General features: G+C 36.6%; 1 protein-coding gene across 12 annotated transcripts in view; it reads right to left on the bottom strand.

Annotated features, from left to right (window-relative positions):
- The window catches only part of PDE1A (phosphodiesterase 1A), a 481,643-nt gene that overhangs the window by 107,197 nt on the left and 355,321 nt on the right, over positions 1-19,125 (bottom strand). For all 12 annotated transcript variants that reach the window (XR_008659593.2, XM_055289921.1, XM_055289924.2 and 9 more), the window contains one exon: positions 12,859-12,972. Coding sequence is in view for 11 of the 12 variants with exons in the window: in XM_055289921.1 (XP_055145896.1) it covers positions 12,859-12,972 (114 nt within the window). In the remaining variant the exon portion in view is untranslated. The remainder of the gene's footprint in view (positions 1-12,858; positions 12,973-19,125) is intronic.

The raw sequence follows: 19,125 nt of genomic DNA on the forward strand, positions 1-19,125 counted from the left end.
AAAACATTTTTGAAAATATTCCATTAGGCACAGAGCCTAATGCTCCACTGATTAACAAATTTTGATTAATAAGCATCCTCTGTAGTTAGAAAGACTGCCTCTGGAGTCAAACTCCTGGCTTCATCACCTATTGGCTGTGTAGTTTTGGAAAAAATATTTCATCCACGTGAGACTTAGTTCCTTTATCAGTACAAAAAAAAGGTTGGAGTTGGGGGCATTTTGGCACAAAGTTATCTCATTTACAACTTGGAACAACACTTGGGGCATAGTCTTGATAAGACCTTAAATTTCTAACCATCAAATTTCTAATGGTCTCTCTGTTTCTCTTTTTTTTAATGTGTGGTCTCATTGTGACATCATCTAGAAGAGTAGTTTCAAATTGTTGTCACTAGACCAGAAGAATTAGCATCACCTGGGAACTTGTTAGACATGAAACTTCCCATGCTCTAAGACCTATTGAATCAGAAAGTCTGGGAGTGAGGCCCAGCACCCTGGTTTAACGAGCCCTTCAGGTGATTTCAATGACTACTAAGGTTTGAGAACACTGTTCTCCTTCATTCACAGCTTGCCAATTAAGGGAAGCTCTATACCAAGAAAATACGATTTACTTATTTTCTATGACATGTACTGAATGGCACTGCTTATTTCCTTATGCACGTTATTTCACCATCAGTGATGAGGCATGTTGGTGAATTATATCGGGAGGAACAGTCAGAAGAGTCCCCATGAAAGTATTTTAATTAATGAATCTTTTTTTTTTTTTTTTTTTTTTTTTTTTTGAGACGGAGTCTGGCTCTGTCGCCCAGGCTGGAGTGCAGTGGCGCAATCTCGGCTCACTGCAAGCTCCGCCTCCCGGGTTCACGCCATTCTCCTGCCTCAGCCTCTCCGAGTAGCTGGGACTACAGGCGCCCGCCACCACGCCCGGCTAATTTTTTCTATTTTTAGTAGAGACGGGGTTTCACCGTGGTCTCGATCTCCTGACCTCGTGATCCGCCCGCCTCGGCCTCCCAAAGTGCTGGGATTACAAGCGTGAGCCACCGCGCCCGGCCTGAATCTTTTATAATGATGTTACGAATGGGAATTATCTGTATGTTACTTGATTGCGAACTAAAAAAGTCAATTTTCAACAGACTGTGGGTGGAGAATGTGTCCTCAGTAGAGCAGGGATATATTTGGAAGACAAGAGTGTAAGGGGAGATAAGGAATATAATTCTTTCTAAACCCACGAGGCCAAAATAGTAGGGATGATGACAACTGGGAGGTAACGGTAGCCAAACAGAATAGCGAAATAAGTATCAGTGTATATAGTGTGTCCTTCATAAATATTTGTTGAATAAATGAATAAAATTATAAAAAAACATAGGCATAGGGTCTCTGGTTTTAGGGATTTTTAAAATATTCAGGTATTTGCACTAGTTAGGTATTAGCCCAGATGAGGAATAAAGCCATTTTTATTTGCTTATTTTGATGCATATGTTGTATATGTCAATGTTTTTAGTCACGTCCTGTTTAATGTAGAAAAAGATAATTTTCATGTGTAAAAATGTTTAAAAAAACAATTTAAAAAGTATTTTCTGTGATCCTGTAACTCTTTGTATATAAGGTCAGCCATGAATTCACTCACTGACTCAAGTTGTAAATGACACACAATAACCTGAAGGAGGGAAAAATCCATGTCCCATGGAAGGAAGAGAGACCCAGGAAAAGATAATAGAAGAACATGTGATGAGTCAGAGCAAAGTTCCCATTCCTGTGATTAACCAAAGATATCCCAGACTAATGAAGAGTAGTCAGAAAGGAAGGCAGGAAAGATCTTGAGAAGGAACACTGGATCCTGCCTGACCTCTAATCCAAGACAAACTGTGAGGAGGGCGGGAGCATGCCCCAGATAAGTTTCCAGGATCCTGCAGCAGAAGCCAGCTGAATGCCCCACCCTATCCCCAGCCCCTACTCCTGGGTGGAGCCTGCAGGATGGCAGGGTCCCTGTGTGGAACTAACTAATGTGTGTCTAGACAGATAGGCCTGAGACAGCCTCACAGATAATGGTGACTCCAGCTAGACTGATGGGGATGGAAATGAGATAAAAGATATGGAGAGTAGACAGAAGAAAAATATATTTGGAAGTAGGCTATATAAATTTAGTAAAGAATGTACAGACATCTTTGTATGTAGAAAAATGTAAGTCCCTTATTTCTACTACTTGATACTTGCTCAAGAAACACCTATGACACATGCTCAAGAAACACCTATGTTGTTCGACTTTATGATGGGATCAATGTTTTGAGGGTTACCTTGGAAACAACCTATTACCTCGTTTCATGGGAAAATAGATTATGAATTATTAGTGGCTAACTTAGAAATCAAACATTTGCATTAGGATTTATCGCTAGGGTAAAGTGACTCCTGGGAAGGATTAGAGATGAAGAATATGAATTTGGAGCAAGCCCTACCTACCTGGTTGTAAGAATGCTGTCAATGACGAATGACATCAAACCTAAATGAAAGTGGCTCAAATAATGTAGAAATTGATTGATTTCCTTAAAAAACAGTTAAAAGTAAGTTGACTCCAGTAAGGGATTTTTTAATCAGGAAGTCAACGATATCACCAAGGACTAAGGTTTCCTTCATCTTTCTACATGAACAACTTTAGTATTAGGTTTAGCTTTCTGCTTGAAGCAAGATGGCCGTATTCATTGTAAGCATCAGATGTAGACATACCACCCGGAAGCATAAGACACCCTTCCTATGAAGAGGAAACCTTCTGCCAGCACCCCCTTCATTCTGCCCTTTATGCAATTCTCATTGGCCAGAATCATATCACATGTCCAAGCCTAAACTCACTGATTAGTGAACTGGAGAATAATAACTGGTTAATATCAATTAGGAGCCATCCATCATGAGCCTGGGGCTGATGTTGGTGTCCCCTGAATCCACTTGGCCTTAAAAAAGGGAGTAAATAATAAGGAAAAAATGGGTTCTGTTGGCTAGGAAAAAAGAGGAAAATAGATGTTTGATATATTCAAGTTTGAACTTGTCTCTGATGCTTAATAATTATATAATCCTAAGCAAGTCAATTACTTTCTTTATGCCTTAAATTTTTTAACTTTATAGTAGAAAGAATATAAGTATCTAATTTATAGGCATTTTTGAGAATTATATGGAATCATATATGCAAATTGAATAATATGTTGCCTTGGATTTAACTGTCAAACAATTTTCATTATTATTATTATCATTATTCGAAAAGAATAATATTTAAAACATCTTTTTAAAATGCAGGAAATATTCATTTATATTACATTGAATCAAAACATCACAAATAGTCAGATCTTATTCAACACATAGAGCTTTTTTGTTAGTCATTTCTCAAAAGATCTGGTCAGGTTTTTTTCCCCCTTTTCATGAGTGAGGCTGTTTTTGAAAGTTTGTAGAAAGTAACACACCACAGATGGACAGAAAATAGGAAAACCAACCAAAAAGTATTGCAACTTTTCCTAAGTGATTTTCACACTCCACCTACAGGGTGAGAACAGCCTACAAACACAACACTCCAAACAGCCACCCCTCCCCACAACTCACACCATAAAAATGGAATTCAGAAAAATCATTACTTGATTTTTAATGATTCACTGAGCTCCAGCAGCGTCTTAGCACATTTTCCTCAAACTGATTTCCTCAGGGACTTTTCCAAATGGAAATAATTTGAAGAATACAAGAGCCCATATTTATAAATGCTAAGCAAATGATAAGCAGTTTCCTCCTGTCACCCTCCTGGTAGTCAGGGTAATTGAGTCATGAGCAGGTCTTTACAGGGGGACTTTGGAACCATGGATAAAATCACACAATTCCAGAACAAAAAGGGACTAGAGACTTTATCTTCCATGTGAAAAAAACAATGATTAGAGACTAATCATTAGTAGGAGCAAAGCCAAGAAAGGAGTTGCTGAACTGCCAATCAAGGGCTTTCCACCACATCCCACACAAACCCCGATCCAGGTCCCCTGTTTGTGACACTAACAGAAACATTTTAGTTTTCACTGCAGAGAGAACACAGTTGTGGTTTGAGAAAGCACTCTCCTCCATTCTCAGTTCTTAAGCGTTATGACTTAAATAGAGTTGACCACCTATCTTTCTCATGGGATGCTTGACCACTGACCTTGTATATTCAACTCCCCTGGACACAATGACTGGTTGAGGGATAAATATGTTACCTAACTAGAGCCAATGAAACGTAAGGATATGCTTAACAGATCCTCTGGGAAAGAAAACTTTTCTCATTCCTGTTGGATTTGATGGTGTGAGGATGTGAAGCTTGGAAATACTGTCACCATCTTGCTACCAGACAAAACATCAACAGAGCCATTCCAGAGCAAGCAAAACAGAGGTGGACCTGCTGACATAATTTGTGCCCTAGATCAACCTATGTTTATAGTCACCACTAGCCATCAATATTTTGGCCATGAAAGCCAATAAGTTAATCATTTGTTTAAACTGGCTTGGTTGGGTTTCCTGTCACTTACAATTGAAATATTAATAAAAGCCGTTCATTAGCCCAATCTATTTCTCTTTTTCCTCTCTCTTATTCTGACTCTAAATGCCAAAGGAGCACACATGAGTGAGTGCCATCATGATGTGCAGGTTGTAGTGATTAAACATAAAGAGTTTGCTCTCCACATCATTCCCCAAGTTTAGCAGCTCATTATTCATATGTTAGCCATAACTATTGCAGCGCATTTACCCATGCTAAGCAGCTGAGTTTAAAATGAAATACTGAGTTTAAAATGAAATCTTTCGGATTTTACAATGCTAGTCATGTTTTGCTTACTTGAAGACCCTTGGCTGTGCACTAGTTAGCTCCAAGTTCATCTACACTTTCTTTTTCTTTTTCTTTTTTGAGACAGTCTTGCTCTGTCACCCAGGCTGGAGTGCAGTGGCATGGTCTCAGCTCATTGCAACCTCTGCCTCCTGAGTTCAAGCGATTCTCCTGCCTCACCCTCCCAAGTAGCTGGGACTACAGGTGTGCACCAGCTCACCTGGCTAATTTTTGTATTTTTAGTAGAGAGGGAGTTTCACCATATTGGCCAGGCTAGTCTTGAACTCCTGACCTTGTGATCTGCTGACCTTATGATCCACCCGCCTCGGCCTCCCAAAGTGCTGGGATTACATGCGTGAGCCACCGCACCTGGCCACATCAACATTTTCAACCATTGTTTGGCTATTTCTCTCTTCCTAGATAAGTTCCCAAGGATGACTTCTTGACCTAATCTTTCTAGGAAGCACTTTTTTTCTTGTCATGCTAAACATGTTTTTTAAACTGTTTTGTTTCTGGGCTACAGATACCAGCCTTTCATCCTAAAAACAATGTGAACAAAAACATACAAAAAGGATTCCTCAAGTATATGTCCAAATCAGTAGATTGGTCTATCTCTGTTTTTTGTACTCTAGCAAATTCTGGAAAAATAGTCTATACTAATTTCTTCACGAAGCCATTCCACATTAATTCCTCATAGTATCATCTTCTGGCTGGTAGCTTTTTCTCTTTGCTGAAACTCTACTTCAGGGCATTAGGAATCTCCCAACTCATCCAGTGGTTCACACTGTGGCATTTGATTTACCCTTTTCAGTAACCCTGCTTTCTGCTAATTTGGCAATTCATATTTGTCATATATGCCTGTTGCTTTGGTGTCTATTCTTTCTAGTCTCCTCTTTGGTAACTCCATGCCTTGCCTTAAATACTCATGTTTTCCTTAACTACCTGCCTGTCCTTAACTACCCTCCTGTTCCACACCTCCAATTTTATCCCCTCCCTTGATTTAAATTACTAGGATAACATGGTAGCCCGTTTTGATATGGAATTCCAAGCGTTTTTTAAACATTAATAGTTGAAAGTGAAAAAACTTTGACATTTGAAAAGTCAAAAAATTGGTTTAGTCTACATAGATAGGCTTTATTTTACCTTCAGTGCAGACTAACTTTTTTGTTTTATAAAAAATATTTTGAATAGGTCTTTTAGTTACACTAAAAAAATTAAGGGCTCTCCTCTGGCATTTAGAAGACTGAGACACGGGATTCCAAGAGGCTAAACATCTCCAGAAAGTAATGCTCAAGCTTGTCTTCACCATGAGCACAGCTGCATAACTCAGGTTCTGTGTCCTTTAGAAAACTGTCATGTTTTTTCTAAATGTGAATTTAGACTGCACAGTCTTTTAACATAGGGATTGATCCTTAGAGATGAATGACATTAATTTTGATTGCCCCCATCTTTATTTTGGTCACAGAACTTGAGGTCCTGAACTCAGGACAGCAAGACATGTCAAAAGGACTTCTGTAGTGGAAGGTCTCTGTGACATGGGCATCAGGCATTAGAGGATGCAGCAAGATGCTTGATAAGGGACCTCTATGAAAGGGCTTAAGTTGTAGATTTTGAAAGCATCTATCGGCCAGGAGCGGTGGCTCACGCCTGTAATCTCAGCACTCTGGGGGGCCGAGGCAGGCAGATTACAAGGTCAGGAGATCAAGACCATGCTGGCTAACACAGTGAAACCCTGTCTCTACTAAAAATACAAAAAATTAGCCGGGCGTGGTGGCAGGCGCCTGTAGTCCCAGATACTCGGGAGGCTGAGGCAGGAGAATGGTGTGAACCCGGGAGGCGCAGCTTGCAGTCAGCCGAGATTGCACCACTGCACTCCAGCCTGGGCAACAGTGCCAGACTCCTTCTCAAAAAAAAAAAAAAAAAAAAAAAAAAGAAAGAAAAAAGAAAGCATCTATCACTAATGCCATATAGCAGTTACAGCTGATTTTAGCTTCAGTATGGAGAACAGGAGGAAGGGATTGAGCTCATGCTCGGGATCCTGGCTATAGATAGCTGGACTTGAGGAAAAAAATAGGTAAGAAGAAAAATATGCAAAGGAACAATTCATCAGTCTGAAGCCAGAGAGCTGGCTGCAAAGGAAAGTGACAGCCAGGACAGACTGGTGAAATAAGTAAACATTCACTGGCCATTCTCAAGAACTTTAGGATGGAGAACATGTTCAAATAGTAACGGAGCTCCAACTATTGAAGGTTAGCATCAAAGTAAAGATATTTAAAAATTTTGAGACCCTTGAGTTATAATTCACATCTCTAATTGGCACTATATTTCTGAGCTTCCATGCACATATATCTAGCATATTCCAGACATATTTTACCTTTAGTCCTCTTGTTAGAAGCCATGTCTTTAAGAATAGGCAGGGAGAGCTTTGCCAGAGAACAAACTCATTAATACTCAAAAATGCCTGCAAGTCTAGAAGTCTAGACATATCTGGTTTGGAAGTCTGACTCTGTATAAATTCTTACCCCATTCTTACCCCATGTTACTCCCTCTGGTTATCAGTTACTGTTGATACTTGGTGTTTCCTCCTTGTAATCTGTCACTGTTGCTTGGGTCTCTCTCTAAATCTCTCTATTTCTTGTTTGAGCATTTGTTCTTGTGCCTAGGTTTGTCTTCACAATTCTAGACCCATTTCTAGCCAGCAGCTGCCTGTACAATTTTGCTCCTGATTCTGATTACCAGTGTGTCTGGTATTCATTTCAGGTACTCAACAGGTATTTGTTAAATGAGTGAAGATTCCTTGAAAAGTCCCTCTACTCAGTGATTTCAATGATCTTAGCCTCTAATGTACCCTAAAATGTCACTCGATTTCTTTCTACCAGACTAACTTCTCAAAGTACTGATTGACATCAATGCAGTATCTAACCCCAAATTAAGGATCCTTAGATTTAGCAAGACGCAAAAGTCAACTGATGTTTTTACAGAGATAATGTGACTCTGTATTAAGGGAAAGGCACTCTTTTCCATAATTTTATGCTTTCATTCCTTGGTGACCAGCACCCACCTGTTTTCATTTTCTCAGGATTAAAAATTGCTCTCAGGGAAGCATTTGATACCTTCATTAGAATATGTAAATCATATACCTTCATGTGTTATGTATCCCAGAGTTATTTGCATTTTACTCATACGTAACAAATAAGAATTTTATTTAAAATAGAAATATCTTGTTATTATTTAAATTTTACTGTTAGGCATTGTTACACATTTAATTCTCATATCAACTTTATGAAGTGAACATTGTCTTACTGTTATTTTGCAGATGACAAAGCCAGGGATGTAAAGTAACTTCCTTAAAGAAAGAGTATTAAATAGAGAATCCAGGCTTCGAACAACCTACTCTTTCTGAATCCAGAGTCTAAGCGCTAATCATCGTAATTATGAGACAGATTGGTTCATGTTAACCAAAGAAAGTTATAAATTGTGTTTTTAGGAGGTATTAGTAGGCACAATACTCATCTTGAAAGTATACCTCTCAGGCAGCTGCCTGCCCAGCCATTCATGAGGCCAAAGATGCTACTTTGCTTGGCAATATCCCAATCCAAATAAGGAAAATCGAACATATTTTTTTAGGCTACATGTTTCTGGATTAAAACTTTTTAAGTTTGAAAAACAATAGCCTCTAGAGACACTTCTGAATACAAGACTCATAAAGGATTGGCATTTGCATTTGAAAATGTCTTTTAAAAAATCCAGCAGTCATGTTCATTAGTGTATTGTGCTATTATCTCTACTAAGAGTCAGAATTCAGAAACTGTTTTTATTTTTCTCACCAAAATCATCTTTAAAGGGAGATTTTTGTTTTGATTGCTTTCTTAACCGAAATTCTGCAGTCATTAAGGCTCTGTATGTGTGTGTGTTTTAAACCAACTAATAATTTGTGTTTTTACACTGCTTTATTTTGTGCTGACTTTTTTCTTTCAGTCCAGCCCAACTTTCAAACAATACCTTTCTGGAATACTCATGGAATCATTTTTTTCTAGAAACAGAATTTTCTATCAAAAAACATTTCAGAAGTCAAAAGGTTTTTAAAGTTTAAAAGCAACTAAATGCTTCTTGGACCTGACTCCTTTTACATAATCTCTGTTTTACTGATAGTTTTAAGGGAAACGGTACTTTAATAACTGTATGGACATCTCAACAGAAACATCCTCAGTTGACTGCTGTGTGTCTTACTAAGTATATAGAAAATCAACCACATAAATTATTACTGTTCTAAAAATTCTTAAGCTGATATTTTGATCATAAAATCACAGCTCTTAGGAGATTTGTAAGAGGTAATCTTAGGTCTGACCTGTGGTATGATGGTAAATGTTTAACAACAGACTCTCCAGAAAAAAATAAACTCTGATTTGTAGCACGTTATTTTTCATGGGTGTGAATACTCCCATGGTAGCCATTTTCAAGCTAGCCACATGAAATTACTGAAGGCAGAATTGGAAAGAGATGCCACACAATCTGTACACCACTGGGGCTGATGATCTTGACAACCTGTGCACTTTCATCAAACTTCAGTTTCTCTGAAGTCACCTTTTCGTCAAATGTTAGAAAAGGGATGAGTATGAGAATTGCACTTCATAGCCCAAGCCCTAAAGTCAGACTGCCAAGGCCCTAATCCAACTCTTCAACTCCCTGTCTTCCCTTTGGTAAGCTATGTAACTTTTCTGTGATTTAAGTTTTCTCATATACAATCTGGTAATAATAGAGTTTCTATTTCATAGGACTTTTATGATGTTTAAATAAAATGGTAAGTATAAAATGCTTAGAAGATTTTTTAGCACATAGTAGGCCCTTAATACATGTTAGCTACAGGATTTACAATTCCAGCTATCACAATGTTTTATATGTTGTCATCTAAATCTTTCAGAGGTCATCAAAAACCATTCTGTTTTATAGGAATACTCTGAGAAGAGCCAGGTATAGAGGAAGGAGTACTAAGTAAGAAGTCATGGGTTAGGTTTTAGTCCCAGTTTTGCCAACACTTCCATCCATGACCTGTGTCAAACCATTTTCCTTCTAAGAGCTTTAATTCTCTCATTAGTAAAATGTAGAAAGTAATAATCATCTTGCCAATCACATAGGATTGTGGTGACACTAATGCAAGATAATGAACCTAAGAGCCCTTTGAAGATGATACAAATGTGGGGTATTATTATTAATCCAATTTAAAACTCATGATGCCATGGAAGCATTATAATAAAATAATAAAAATTTGGAGTAAATATTAGGAATAATGTGGTGTTAAGAGATGGAATGTTTTGTTATAAGAAGGAAAAAAATTAATGAATTTCTACCACGAAGCAGGGCAGCATTGTGCTCAACCTCTTTTCCCCGCAAAAGAGCAATTTTCAAATGAAAAAGGGCTATACTTTAGGTATAACATACATTTAAATGAGTTAGGGATCACGGGGAACTAAGTTAGCAAATATCCATGGAGTCATACTTTTCAGGGAAAGGAACTGCACCAGAAAAATGAATAAATAAATAAAGCATATAATAATCTATTAAAAGACAGGATACTTAGGCAAACCAGGTAGTTAGCATTATGCCATTAGAAGGTGAATAATGAAATCTTCAAATCGTTCTTTGGTTCTTAAGTTTTATAGATAAATAGAAAAGAAAATATCTGTTCAAGAACAGATTGAATAAATCTTAAACCTGTTAAGTTCAGTCATCTTGTGAACAATAAGAGCACACATAAAAATGAGGGAGCAAGGGAAAAACATCAGGTATTTTTAAAATTTGCACTTTGGATTCTGTTTACTTAGAAGAATCATGTACATTCATACACATCCAGTAAACATTCACCAAGAAAATAATTTCTTTATTTCTCCTTTCTTTCTATTTATTTCCTTCTTTCTTTCCCTTTCTTTCTTTCCTTTTTTTTCTTTCTTTCTTTCGTTCTTTCTTTCTCTTTCTTTTTCTTTTTGTTTCTCTCCCTCTTTCTTTCTTCTTTTATTCTTTCTTCTTTCCTTCTTTTATTCATTTATTTATTGACATGATCTCACTCCGTCACCCAGACTGGAGTGCAGTGGCACAGTCTCAGCTCACTGCAACCTCGGCCTCCCTGGCTCAAGTGATCCTCCCACCTCAGCCTCCCAAATAGCTGGGACTACAGACACACGCCACGATACCTGGCTAATTTTTGTGTTTTCTTGTAGAGATGAGGTTTTGCTATGTTTCACAGGCTGGTTGTGAACTCCTGGGCTCAAAAGTGATCTGCCCACTTCAGCCTCCCAAAATGCTAGGATTATAGGTGTGAGCCACTGTGCCTAGCCTGTTTTCTTTTCCTCACGTAATTTATCCAAGCTATGCTTTAGTAGAGGAATTTCATTCTGCAGACAAAGAAAGAATCGCTTGTGCAACAAAGCTCTCAATATGGCCTCTTCTGCCAGCTATTAGTAAAAATTCTCATTGTCAAATATTTTAAAAATCAGAATACAATAAAAGGATACTTTTAAGTTTCCTTTTTCAGTGAAAAAAAGAAGAATGAAAGACTGTTTATGTAGTATACTACCTTCCATGAAAGGATGAGGGAAAAATACAAAATAAAAATATGTAATAAATCGCTGGAAAGATATATAAGAAATTTATGAGAAACAGAGTAGACTGTGACCAGGGTAGAGGCAAGAATTTCATCATGTGAATTTTTTACTTATTAAACTGTGTGTGTGTGTGTGTGTGTATCCGCGTGCCTGTGAAGTCCAGTACACATAGGTAAATAAAAACTAATGTTATTTAGTTGCCCATCCGGTTTAACATTGCTCATGTTCCCCAAGCTTAGCCCTGGGACAGGCATGGACACCTGCAGAGTGGAAGGGGCCTAGTGGGTGTCCTCACCTCCATATTCCCACTCACTGCTGCTTCTGGTTGTTTAGCAATGTGGTGCAAGAGGCAGGAAATTATAGGACCAAAGGGTCTGGCTAGACTGGTGGTTTTGCTGTCATCTGTGTGACAAATGCCCAAATGCTGCCTATTTTTTTTCTCCTGGGGACCATTTGTGGGTCCTTCAGAGACAACTTGCTAATACCAAGAGAGTACTTTGAATATATATTTTCTACTATTTTAGCTGAATTTTTATAATTCCTACCGTGGCTCTTATACCATCACTTACTCTATGCAGCCTCTTCTTCACTATTTGACTTAAGTCGTCTTTGGTACTTTAAGAGACCTCTATTCTACCTGCTTTATGGCTGTGAAAAAAATTAGCACCTTTTCCATGTCAAATGCTGGAAATGCATGCCTCTCTCCCCACAGGTTCCCTCTTACCTCTGAATTCACAGGTAGCCCTGATTAGCCTATCACTTTTATCCTTTCTGAGTGGAGAATTAGGAACCAGGTATCTTTGAACACCAAGAGACACTGGTCACATCTCCTGGATTTGCCAAATATCCTCCAGGGGGTGAATAGCCTCCTTGAGGGTCACAGCATTAAGCTGGCAACCCTCTTCAAATAAGTCCCCCTTTCCTAATCTCCTTATCACTGCTAATTATGAGACTAGGTTTGGATGATCAAAAATACACATTTGGGATGCCCCTTAGCAATCCCTGCATAGAGGGCCTGATAGACACATCTCATGAGAATGTGTGGGCATGTAACATCCATTTTCCTAAAGGGACTCTGAAATTTGAGATAATAGGGAAAATCCTTACATCAGTGAAAACCAATATAAGCCTACATGTAACTCTGACATTTAAAAGTCTGAGCCCAAGGAGAGTGAGGGTGGGGGAAGAGGAGACTTTTTTTTCACTTTAGTGTTTGACTATTTTATGACATTCAAACATTTGGATTAAAATGTGTATTAATTTTAGAGAATCATAGTCCAGTTAATTAGCTACATGAAGAAGAACCTCTCAAATTTTAATAAGATTTGATTCTGGTTTCACAGGAAGATATTCTAAATTCCTGTTTGAGATAAAGGAGGGTCAAGAGAGAGGAAGAAAAAGGGGAGTAAGTCAAAGAAGATTAAAGAGAAGAAGGTTAAAACTTACCTCGTTTCATCGATATAAACTGCTTCCAGCACAGATGCCGCATATTCAATATTCTTCTTTAAGTCAACGACGTTAACGTCACCTCTTTCCAGCTGCTTCACTAAGCATCTTAGTCTATTTCAAAAAAGTAGCCAAAGAGAGAAACAGCAAGGAATTTATTGTAACTATCTGGAAAATAGTACAGTATTAAATACACTGAGTTAAGATTTTTAACATAGCTATTTCTAGGTCAACAAATAGCATTATTTTCAGAGATTTTTTTTGATATAATTAAGACCAGTCTTTACTATGTAAGGAATTATTAGGTATTATATTCAGCTCTCAATAATATTAGGAGTATAGGTAGCTAGTTTAAGTACAATATTTCAGAGATAGTCTTCCTGAAAATTCAAGACAATATAGACATTTTCAGAAAAGTATATTCCTATAATTCATTCTATGGTTTTTCTGTTTTTTCATTGTTGGCACTAGGAGAATATTCAAAGGATGCTCTTCTTAATTCACAGTTGCAAAAATATGGAACCAACCTAAGTGCCCATTGACCAATGAGTGGATAAAGAAAATGTGGTATATATGTACCATGGAATACTACTCAGACATAAAAAGGAATAAAATAGTGTCTTTTGCAGCAACTTGGATGGAGCTGGAAGCCATTATTCTAAGTGAGGTAACTCAGGAATGGCAAGCCAAATATAGTATGTTCTCACTTATAAGTGGGAGCTAAACGGTGAGAATGCAAAGGCATCAGAATAATATAATGGACTTTGCGGACTCACAGAGGAAGAGTGGGAGGGGGTGTGGGATAAAATACTATATATTGGGTACAGTGTACAGTGCTCGGGTGATGGGTGCACAAAAATCCCAGAAATCACCACTAAAGAACTTATCCATGTAACCAGAAACCACCTGTACCCCCCAAAAAAACTACTAAATAAAAAATTAAAAAATAAAATTAAAAGAAGACTTCATAAAATAAACAAAAAAGAGTGCTTTTCTGACTGCTAGATTAGCTATTATTCACTATATAAAGCAATAAAGACAAAAAGACGCAAGGCAAACGTTATTTAAAAAGTTAACTGAGACTAGAAAAAATATATGTATGTGTCCTTAGTGTATTTACTGCACTCGTTTTTCACTTGAGGCAAATTTGAAAATATTTTCTCATGTTTGAGTCCGTAGGATGATGTGTCCCAATGCTCTGAGGAATTTTAAAATATAGAACTCAGCTAGATTCCTGAGTTACAGAAACCATGAGATAATTAATCTTAGTGTGTTAAGCCCCAAGCTTTGAGATAATTGTTATATAGCAATAGGCAGCTAATAAAGTAAGGTGATACAAATTACCTTAAAAAGTTTGTAACAGCTTTGGCAACTTCTATGCATTAAATTGTAAGCGGCGTGTTTCTGAAGATACTGCTGTTTACCAAGTACAAAAGGAACATATTCCTTACTCTCTCCATACTATAGATAAGCAATATGAAGATAACTTGTCTATTTTCCTAAGTCATCAGACAGAATTTTATTCCATTCTATTCAGAGGTATTGCAAAAGAGAGAGTAGATTGCGGCTACTTTTAGGCACTCCCTTAGAGATAATTTAGCAGACTTCCTAGCAATTTATTTTGGATAATTTTCAATGGCAAGGGTGAAGATACAAAGGCAAGTTAAGAATTTCAGCAAAGGTATTTGACATTTCTCCACCCGTAAGAAATAGTTCATTTCTCTATGGGAAAAAAAAGACACACCTAAATGAAAACATCTTACTCAGGAAGCTGTAAACAATTACTTTTTTGGTGCCATTTACTTTTGTATCATAAAATATCAGCAGGCATTAACATTGAAAAATAAATTGTATATACCAATAAATAAGTCTTATGAGTACAGAATAAGCAAAACAAAGCACAGCAAAAATGCAACCAAAACAGGTTACTTAGAAAGGAAAAATTAAGCCTGGCTTTGAGGCTTGTCTGAAACACCGAATGTGATGATAATGGATCAAGATATAGAGGGTTTTGAGATTTTTGTAATGCTTATGACCCAAGAACATTATTCTTAGTCAAACTGTCCTTTATTTATGAAAGTAGAAGATATTTTGTTTTTGTTTTTCCATAGTCCTGCAATAGCTGAGAAATATACTATCATATGTCTTTCTTGTGAAAATTACTTGAGTTCAGCTTGGTTGTATAAGGTGGTTTAAAAACAACAGTACTTCAAAGGGTTGCTTTCCTTTTCCCTGAAAAACTGCATTCTATTTTTATTTGTTAGCGATTTTCCCACTAAAAACACTACATTTTCTAAGCTCTCTTGAAGCTAGGTATGGTCACATGACTAAATTCTTGCCACAGATGTGCATGGAGGTTGTTGGTGAGACTTTCAGAACAGTTCTTTGGAGAGAGCTAACTGTGCTGGAAGGAGTTCTCTTGCTGTCTGGAATGCAGCGGAACTGTCTAAAAGCCAGCAGCCATCTGGGATCATAAATGACCTGGCAAAAGAAAGCCACACACTAAGCATGGTAGAAAAGAAAAAATGGAAGTGGCCTGGATATCGTGCTATGGGTCCACCTGAATGAAATCGCCCATCTCTGGATTGTTTCTGATGCAAGAACAACAAAAATTGCATTTAAGCCACAATTATTTTGAGGTTTCTTTTATATGCAGATGAACCCAAAACACACTGATAAATGAATAGAGAATGAAGCAAAATAAGGTAGTCAAGAATGGAGAAATCTTCATTATCAAATGAGATGATGAGTACCCTGGGAGACCATGGACAAGTGCATTTCCTAACTCACAACAGCCTGTGGTTGTTCCTAGGGGATTCATCCCGTCTGCAACTATAACTGGTAAGACTTGTGAACATCAAGAGGCTCTAATGCTTGCACAATGAACATGCCCTTTCACACAGAGATCTCAATGTGGTTTAAAAACAAAATATTATGAATTATGTCTTGATAATTCATAATTAGATATATAAACCTATAATTGGACATAAAACTTCTACTGGTGGAAAACACTTCTGTAAGGTTTTACTACCCAATTAGAAAATGTAATTGCGTATAGTTATAGCTCAGTAAAACCATATCCCCTCATACACACACACGCACACGTGCACACACACACACACACACACCTATATTCACTATGTCAACCCCAAAAGACTGGATAGAAATGTATATTGGGGGGTTACTAGGACTTGTTTTTTCTCCTTCACTTGTACTAAATTTTCATTAATGAGTGCACATTTCTATTTACATAAAAAGGAAAACCTTTATATTGTAAAAATATTATTTACAACTAGAACACAAGCTTAATGGAATAATTTATATTATTATTACTACCCTAATTGTAATCATTTATATCATTACTATCCTAATTGCGAATATGCTTTTGTAATCAAATTATATATACAACAATCCTCAACAATCTTATTTCAGCTATTATTTTACTTTCTTCCTAGATAATATAAGGTCAAACATCTTCATGAATAATTTTCAAATGATTGTATGGTCTGTACTGGTGGGTTCCAAAGTGTTAAGGCTTTATTGTATATATCTGTACAATTTCTTTATTTTTAAGATAATCACATCCTATTTACCTAATTCTTAAGCCATCCAATAGGCAAATTCTCAGAGCTGAAAATAAAATATTTTATGCACAAAGTCATGTATATAAAATAAACAAGTTCCCTTAATTTAGCAAAAATTCTTTTTAATAATGATTTTGCTTCTTTCATCAATCAGGGTGGGCAAGCTGAGTAGAAAACAATGTTCTTAATTTCTGGCATAGATAAGTTGTTCTGGTTCCCAAAGCTTAGGATGAGGGCATGTTCTTGATGTTCTAATCTGAGCAGTTTCTGACCCAGAAAATTGTGGATGAGGACGGCTACTGTGTTTGGTAACAAAACAAGTTAACAGCTGTTGTATCAAGCAGTATAGACAACTTTGCTAAAAAGGTGTTTAAAAACCCAGTTCAGTTAGATAAATGATTATTGGGTATCTATTACTGCACCTAGGGCTGTGTAAAAGAATATATATCTATATATAGATATTAGTACATATATAAGAATATATATGTATATATAAGTGTATATATATATATATAAGGATACACAAAAAACCACACTGATACATACGCATATACACATATAATGCATGGGTACCTGTGTGTGTGCACAACAATACCTTCTTCAAGGTATTTGCAATCTCTGAGGGTTGTATGGCATGCAAACAATGTGGTCAAATGTCAAACTGCAGGTATTTCCCATTGCTTCTTTTATGCACACCCTAATTTCTAAGCAAACTGGTGTAGTCACTCTTCCTCAAAAACCCTCACATCATCTTAGATTCCAGTGCTTCTCTCTTGCTGAACTCTCTTTCTCCCATGTTCCTACCATCTGTTACTGTCTTAAATCATGTTTGGTTACCACGCATTATCTGAGATGCTACCTATCTCGTAAGTCCTTTGAAGATGCCTGTTCATTGTGATCGCTCCCTACATAGAAACTAGGCCACATTTTATTTGTTTCCATTGACAACATTCACATTTCTCTGACTTTCATTTAATTTCAATTTTTTTTATGTGATATTTCCCCAAGTGGTCTCTCAGCAAATAAAAAATTTTCAGGCATGCAAACAAGCAGGAAAATTCACCCATGATGAGGATAAAAATAAATGAGTTAAAATTAACCCAAATACAACAAAGAAGATAGAATTAGTAGACAAAAATGTTGATTGTTATTATAAAAATAAAATAATATAAACAACATTATGCCAATAAATTCAATAACTAAGATAAAATGAATTATTTTCTTAAAAAACACAAACTAACAAATACCAAGAAGAAACAAATAAATGAAATTTGTGGCTAAAAACCCTTCACATAAGAAAACTCCTGGCCTAGAAGACTTCTCTGGTAAATTTTGGGAGGCTGAAGCAGACAGATCACCTGAGGTTGGGAGTTTGAGACCAGCCTGGCCAACATGGAGAAACTCCGTCTCTACTAAAAATACAAAATTAGCCGGGTGTGGTGGTGCATGCCTGTAATCCCAGCTACTCAGGAGGCTGAAGCAGGAGAATCACTTGAACCCAGGAGGAGGAGGTTGCAGTGCAAGATCGCCACCATTGCACTCCAGCCTGGACAACAAGAGTGAAAAATCCGTCTCAAAAAAAATAAATAAAAATGAAAATTAAAAAAAGCTAAGGATGTAATAATATTCTATACATACTTTTCCAGAAAATTGATCAACTGTAAATACTTCCCAACTCATTCTAGGTGACCAAATTATTTTTATAACAAAACTAGATGCAATCATTGAGGAGGAGAATTCTATTTATATAAAATTTTAGAAAATGCAAATGATCCTAATAGTGACAGAAAGTAGACACTAGTTGTTTAAGAATGGAGAAAGTGAGAATCAGGGAGGAATAGGTTCAAGGAAACTTTTGAGAGTAATGGATGTTAATTTTCTTGTTATGGTGATGGTTTCACAAGTGTATACCTGTGTCTGCACTTAATCAAATTGCAAATTGCAAGCTAAAATATGTAATCAGTAATTTGAAAAAGAAAAAGGCTATGGGCTAAATAGATGCTATTGGTATATACCTTCATTTTTCATCGATTTTATTAAAATATTTAGAATTCTAAGTTATATTATCAAAGACATGAAAAAAATCTAAAGCATCATTAATGATCTTTTCCCAAAGAGAATGACACAAATCTTCGATAATTCATAAGACTCTAAAAATCAGCCTGAAAATATGTGCTGAGCACACTTTGATCTGCTTAGTTTTTAAAGGGACTTCCTTACCTTCTAACGATCAGGACATGTAAAAGAAGACAGAAACAAAAATAGCAATACCATCTTTGAAAGCAATTGATTGGCTCTGTGATTAAATCAAGCAATTGCAGAAGACAAATAATTTCTTCTTTTGAACAAAGAGTACTGAGTTGTAGAAAATTGTTGAGTATTTTTATTCAAATACAGAACTGCTACATTCCAAATGAAAAGTTACTCAATGTCAAATGATGCAGTTTTCATAACCAAGTACTCTGAATACCTTCTAAGCTATCGTTACATAACTGAATCTTGCAGAATAACCACCTACATAAGTAACAATGTTCTCATATGGAAAAACCCTGTGTGTCTATGCATGTCTTTTTAGATTTTAGGATACAAAATACACAAGATATATCTCATGTGACACAGCATGAATAACAAGTAATAATTAAATAAATAAAATGTATTAAAATAATTTATAATTATTACATAA

This window comes from Symphalangus syndactylus, chromosome 8 (assembly GCF_028878055.3).
Source record: "Symphalangus syndactylus isolate Jambi chromosome 8, NHGRI_mSymSyn1-v2.1_pri, whole genome shotgun sequence".
In the NCBI taxonomy this organism is placed as follows: domain Eukaryota; kingdom Metazoa; phylum Chordata; class Mammalia; order Primates; family Hylobatidae; genus Symphalangus; species Symphalangus syndactylus.